The 6,233-nt window shown below is 40.7% G+C and overlaps 1 protein-coding gene across 1 annotated transcript; it reads right to left on the reverse strand.

Moving 5' to 3' along the window:
- Nucleotides 1–1,357: 1,357 nt before the first annotated feature.
- LOC146521897 (placenta-specific gene 8 protein-like) lies at nucleotides 1,358–4,612 on the reverse strand. Its single transcript, XM_085153754.1, has 3 exons — nucleotides 4,103–4,612; nucleotides 3,389–3,534; nucleotides 1,358–2,399 (listed from the first exon to the last, which is right to left on the reverse strand). The coding sequence occupies exons 1-3, from the start codon at nucleotides 4,209–4,211 to the stop codon at nucleotides 2,259–2,261; spliced, it is 396 nt and encodes a 131-aa protein (XP_085009880.1). The 5' UTR covers nucleotides 4,212–4,612; the 3' UTR covers nucleotides 1,358–2,258.
- Between the last annotated feature and the right edge of the window lie 1,621 nt (nucleotides 4,613–6,233).

Below are 6,233 nucleotides of genomic sequence, written 5' to 3' on the forward strand. Positions count from 1 at the left end.
GGATGCATGCAAACATAAAAATAACTACTGCAGCCAAAAAGAGTGTCTGACGAGCCCAGTTGTAAGTAAGCTATTAAGACTCGACTGGACACTTTTTTCGTGTTTTTCTACTCATTTTATATTAAGATTTAAAAATCTACTTGGTATTGGTATGGCGAGTAACCTTCAGTAAAAGTAATAATTCACACAGCAATAGTACATTCATGTAGTTGTAAAAAGCATGATAATATATTAGGTAATCCAAAGTATTCAGAACACGTTACTCTCATTGAGTAATGTAACAGAATACATTACAAAATACATTTTGGGGCATGTATTCTGTAATCTCTAGTGGAATACATTTTAAAAGTAACCTTCCCAACACTGCTGGAAGGTACCCCGACCCTACCAACCTACATCACTGAAGCAATGGGAAGGCGTGGAGTGACAAAAACGGCTGCAATCCGGCCACAGGAAAGAAGCACACAGGGCCAGCAGAAGAGGTGCCAGTTTTGTCCAAGAAACAAAGGTCGCAAGGCCACGGATTGCTGTTTGAAATGCAAAACCCCTTGTCCAATGGTCGCTGCCAGAAGCAAGTAGTTTGAGACAGCTGTACACAATGAGAGGAGAAAATATGTTTTTGTGTGTACATATATGTGGATAGTGTTATAAGCTCACGGAAATGCAGGCGGACGCCCCACTGGTAGCTTGGATCATGGACTATTTAACAAGTCGACCACAGTATGTTCGGCTGAAGGGCTGCCACTCGGATAACATCCTGAGCAGCACGGGGGCGCCACAGGGAACTGTCCTATCATCCTTCCTCTTCACCCTCTACACGTCTGACTTCAGGTACAAGTCTCAGTCATGCCATCTGCAGAAATTCTCTGATGACTCTGCCATTGTGGGCTGTATCAGGGATGGACAGGAGGAGGACTACAGGAGCGTGGTGGTGCTGCTACTCTCTTTTATTCATTTGCACAATACTATGCCACTTTTGGAATCACCTGCACTGATAGCTAAGCTATTTATTTTTCAGGATATAGTTATATTGTTACTTGTTAGAGTTATTTGATATTATATTTTGCACTATCCTACTGTATATTACTGTGTACTAGTATTCTATTGTATATATTGTATATCTTATTCCTCTGTTCCTCTGTCTCTCTTGCTGCATTGAGCATGTGTATGACAAAAGAATTTCCCTCGGGATAAATAAAGTTCTACTTATCTTATCTCATCTTATCTTATCTCTCTATATCTATATCTATATATTCTCTCTCTCTCTCTCTCTCTCTCTCTCCCTCTCCATATATATATATATATATATATATATATATATATATATATATGTGTGTGTGTGTGTGTGTGTCTTTTGCAGACAGCAAGAAGTAGGCTATAGGCTAGTTAACCTTAGCAGAGCTTCCCATTGTCCATTCACTCATTAACTTCCCCACATGGATTTGGTCAACCAAATGGAAAAGACTGTTGCTGCTGCTGAGCCACCTCTTGGTTCTCCACCAGCCAAAACAACTCAATCAAGTTCTGTGTGGAAGCATTTTACAGTCAGTCCTGCAGATGAAACCAAACTAATATGCAACGTGTGCAAAAGTCAGATCAGCAGAGGCAGAGATATCAAACATCTGTCCACATCTGTTATGCATAATCACATGCACTTAAACCATCTTATTCCTGATACTGTTCTCAAAAGAAGAGGCCTCATCTTAGGAGATTAATCGGTCTTTCGTTTGATCATTTTAGGAGTTTAAGCAGACACCCTGGAGGACACTAGCTGACCAACCAGACCAGCTGCTAATGTCCCAGTGACATATTCAGGAACCATGTCTCCACAGCTAAGCAAAAACATACAACAAGCAACATATAATGGGTGAATATGAATAATGTTTTATTTTGTCAAAAGTTCAATTCAACTTGGGAAAGATTACAATAACAGTGACCATGTGAAATTATACAGTTTTTACTGCCCAGAGCAAACAAACATTTTCAATTATATTATATACCCAACACACTACCAAAACTAAGAGCATCTTGATTCTACATATTGAACTGAACTACACAAGCAGCAGCACTTAGAATGTCTTGAAATGCTGTGGGTGGAAAAAAGGAAGCTCGTGTGTCAGGCTGTGTTTTTTTTTTTAATTACTTTTTACCTCATACTCTGGAAGCAGAAGTCAACTTTTCTTATTTATTCTGTCATCTTAAAATTATACCAAATAACTGTTGGCCATCTTCACTCAACCAACAGCCAAAATTACATCCTATCCACTGACAACTTGAGTGGTGACCACCGTTGAGGTGGCCGGCTGCATGTAGGCCCTGATCTTCACCTCACGATGCATCTGGCACCAGACACACTCGTAACACCAAATTATTTTACAGCAGTCATCACAGCACGAGCCCTGCAGGATGGAGAAAAAGAAGAGGAGAAGAGTGAGAGAGAAGATCGGAGTACGAGTTACTGTGGTTTCATTTGTCATGGTTGTAACAACTGTATCAGCAATCGCACTGGCTTACAAATAAGAGCACCTGTAAGTGTCAGTTTAAGACTATTCAGACATATTTTTAATTATTCAAATCAACACAACTAGAAAGGGAAACACGGAGAAGTCTCCATGCTTGTGTGATTTAGAGTCTCTGTGTTCACTTAGTTAATGTGAACCAGCAGTCAAGTCTTAGTTCTTTGATGCTGTTATAAGAAGCTGGGTGAGTAAATAAAAGTGAATTTGTCACAGCTGTAGTTTCCTGTTAAACGGATTTGAATAAATTGCCGTTATGCCGTCTACGTGTCGGTCATTAAATGGAGTGGATGGTCCAAGTGATAATAATGCTACACAGGACTATTTATTAAAACTACAGTATGTTTCTCATTGCCATTGTTCCTATTAACAACATGTTGGCATGTAGGGAATGATATATGGGCACTGTAAATATCACATTGGATCTCTGATGTCTACAAGTGGTACCCACTTGTGTTGCTAGCGGTTTAGGCAATAATGGCTGTGTGTTGAGTTATTTAGCAAATTTACACTGTTAGTCTAGCTGTGTACTGACTACTTTACATTGTATCAAAGTGTCATATCTTCAATGTTGTCCCATGAAAAGATAAACAAAATATTTACAAAAATTTGAGGGGTGTCCTTACTTTTGTGAGATACTGTATATGAAAATCAGTGAATATACAAAGCTTACAAAATAAAACACCATTCATTAAAAGTAATTACTGCCCACAGAGTGAGTTGGCTTGGCAGACGTTTGCACTCTCAGAGTGCTTCCTTTTTATGTGGATTTTTTTTGGGTTTTCCCAAAAAAAAGATATCTTTTTTTTTTTTTGGATTTTACATAAAATAGTTTTTCACCCCTCAGTTTTGTTTTTAGCTAACAGCCTTACAGGGATGCCATAGCGGTCTCTGATTGACTGGCGGAGCATGCAGGACACCACGCAGCATACATCACAGAGTGGGAGGCAGCAACACAGACCGTGCTTGTTGGCTGTATCGCACTGCATGCAGGGGAAACACCAAAGGGCACAGCAACCTTGACAGAAGAGGAAAAATATGGAGAGACACATGTTTATTTCACTTTTGAATAAGTTCTGCTTGTCAGGGATCGCAGTGTGGATGTGGAAAGGAGAGGACCCAAACACAGGACTCACGGGTTAGGGTGGAGTGAAGACGGTGTTTATTATTCAGAATGGATGAACAGAACATAAAACGGCTGACTGGAAGACTGGCTGAACTGAGAGCACACGTGCAGGAGAGACGAAGACGAAGACAATGACAAGACGATGAGCTGGAGAGAACTGATGACTTAAACACACAGACTAATGAGGATGATAATGAGAGACCGTAGAGTACACAGCTGAACATAATCTGATTAACGGTACGTGGAAGTAACTGGAACACGAACAAACTGAAACTGCTGGGTCACCGACCCAGGAACCCTGACACACCTTCAACAACTGGTTTGTGCATCCTGTGTTTTCTATGCTGACTTCACCTCTAACTTCAGGTGATCAGATACTCAAGAGCTTCTGAATAAAAGTCTGAGGAGACAGTTGATACAAAAACCACTACTGTTTGTAGAGTTTGCTAGATTAACTTACAAGTGCCCATGTCAGCACAGCAATCACAGAGGCCAGTGCTCCAATGCCCAGGGTTTTGATTAGGGGTCATGATATTCACTACCTGGGTGGACTGCTGGTAGGCCGCCATTTCTGGAGGAAAGAAGGTAGAAATGGAGACGCATTTAAGTGTTATAGTAGATGTTGCTTCTGTGCACGGAGAAATCAAATGCTAAAATATGAAAAAGATAACAGCTGGTTTGAGACATTACTGTCCACATTTTCTTTTTTACTAATAACAGTTTCCTAGTTTGTGTAAATCACTACAAAGACCTTTGACACTAAAATCATCTTTTAAAACTCATACATTTGATAAAACCCAGTTTACAAATTGCACAACACATTTTAAACCAATCCTTCCATTTATCCAGGCTTGGGAACAATAGCGGTTGTAGACTAACTCGTAACCAGCAGACTTCACATATGTCTATAGCATTCTTAAAAGGTTAATGTGTTTCAATAATATAGGGGCTGTTGTTATATACACACACACACACACACACACACACACACACACACACACATATATATATATATATATATATATATATATATATATATATTAGGGGTGCAACGATACTCGTATCGATATTGAACCGTTCGATACAGTGCTTTCGGTTCGGTACGCATATGTATCGAACAATACAACATTTTTAATTTATTTTATCAACTTTCCTTCTGACAGTGCTGTCTGTGTTGAGCGCTCAGTGGATCTGCGCTCGACAGTGCAGCCTAGGCGGAGTAGTCGAACACAGATTCACTGAGCGCAGGGCAAGCTAGCTAGACAGAAGTTAAGCTCGTTGCAACATGGCAAATTGAACCTCCCCCACCCTCATTCAGATCTGGCGTCTGGAACTATTTTGGTCTTCATGTGACGCATGACCCTGAAGGTAAGCGAGTCATGGACTAAAGTAAAACAGTATGTCAGATGTGCCAAGCAATGCTCAATTACATGAGTGGGAACTAGTGTGTTAGCGCAGTTAGCTTGTTAATGTGTTGACGCTGTCCAGCCCCACACACGGGGCAATCCGCGGTAGCTCGTTAACGGAGATTTGCCGTGTTGTGGCGTTAACCTCATTTCAGATTAACGCTGACAGCACTAGTGGGAACACAACGAATATGACTGCACATTTACTCCGACATCATCCTAGTGCAAAGACAAGTGGAAGCAGACAAAAACAACAAGCACGCATACAAACTTTACCGAGTCATTTAGACAGCTGTTAGCACATGATTCTCCTTATGGGGACCTGATATGTTTAATATGCTGCTGAGAATATAGCCCAGAAGAAGCGTATAGTATAGCTTTTATTTTGGAAAGAGCCATTTCTCTGTAATAAACTCTCTTTTCCAAAGATGAGTAATTCCTCAATCAGATACAGGGCTCGCAAAATCGCTAGCCCGACTTACCGGGGCTAGCGATTTTTCCAGTTGGACTGCCCTGCTCTGCTCGTTGGCCTATCGTAGGAAGGAAAAATATATGTCAATGCTTTTGCATTCTTTCGGAAATGTAGCTGGGTAATTATGTCATTGGCATCGGTGAGCCACTGTCAATATGTGACATATTGAAATCGCGTTTGAAATTGCGCTTGTTTTTTGCTTTCACTTTGCAATCGCGCGAACTGTGTATAGAGAGCGACAGAACTGATTGGTGAGTGATGATAATTTGCGCACCAATTCCTCTGACATCGTCTTATCAATCGTTAGCTTACTATGCAAACATGACAAGTGAAATCTCCCGCAGCAAGCTTAAACATGTGAGAGGTTGATCGCGCAGAGAATCGCTGAGCGTTATGTGAATGCGTGTGTAAAAGCAGCAGGATATATATTTTAGTTCTGCTGAGCCAAATAAGACAGGTCAGCGTGAAGAAGTGACAGCCAAAGAAAAGCTTACCACAAAACGGAAAAGTTATGACAAATCAGACTATAAGGCAAAAAGAAAGTGCAGCTTTATGGTTTCATGGACAAAAGAATTTCTGTGGCTGCAATATGACGAGCTAAATAACCAGGGCTGCACATAAGTGGTCCGCAGGTGCGCATTCGCTGTCAAAATAAAAAACGCGCACAAGATAAGAAGTTGCAACGCGTGTTTGCATACATAAGATTTTCAGGA

This window comes from Neolamprologus multifasciatus, chromosome 3 (assembly GCF_963576455.1).
Source record: "Neolamprologus multifasciatus chromosome 3, fNeoMul1.2, whole genome shotgun sequence".
Lineage (NCBI taxonomy): Eukaryota > Metazoa > Chordata > Actinopteri > Cichliformes > Cichlidae > Neolamprologus > Neolamprologus multifasciatus.

What these genes read in the sequence shown, in the direction of transcription:
- LOC146521897 (XM_085153754.1), bottom strand. Translation starts at nt 4,211, where the DNA reads ATGGCGGCCTACCAGCAGTCCACCCAGGTAGTGAATATCATGACCCCT. An exon ending in CTGTGCTGACATGGGCACTT is followed by an intron (nt 3,535 to 4,102) that starts GTAAGTTAATCT and finishes TCTTCTGTCAAG; the next exon opens with GTTGCTGTGCCCTTTGGTGT. An exon ending in GAGACCGCTATGGCATCCCT is followed by an intron (nt 2,400 to 3,388) that starts GTAAGGCTGTTA and finishes TCCATCCTGCAG; the next exon opens with GGCTCGTGCTGTGATGACTG.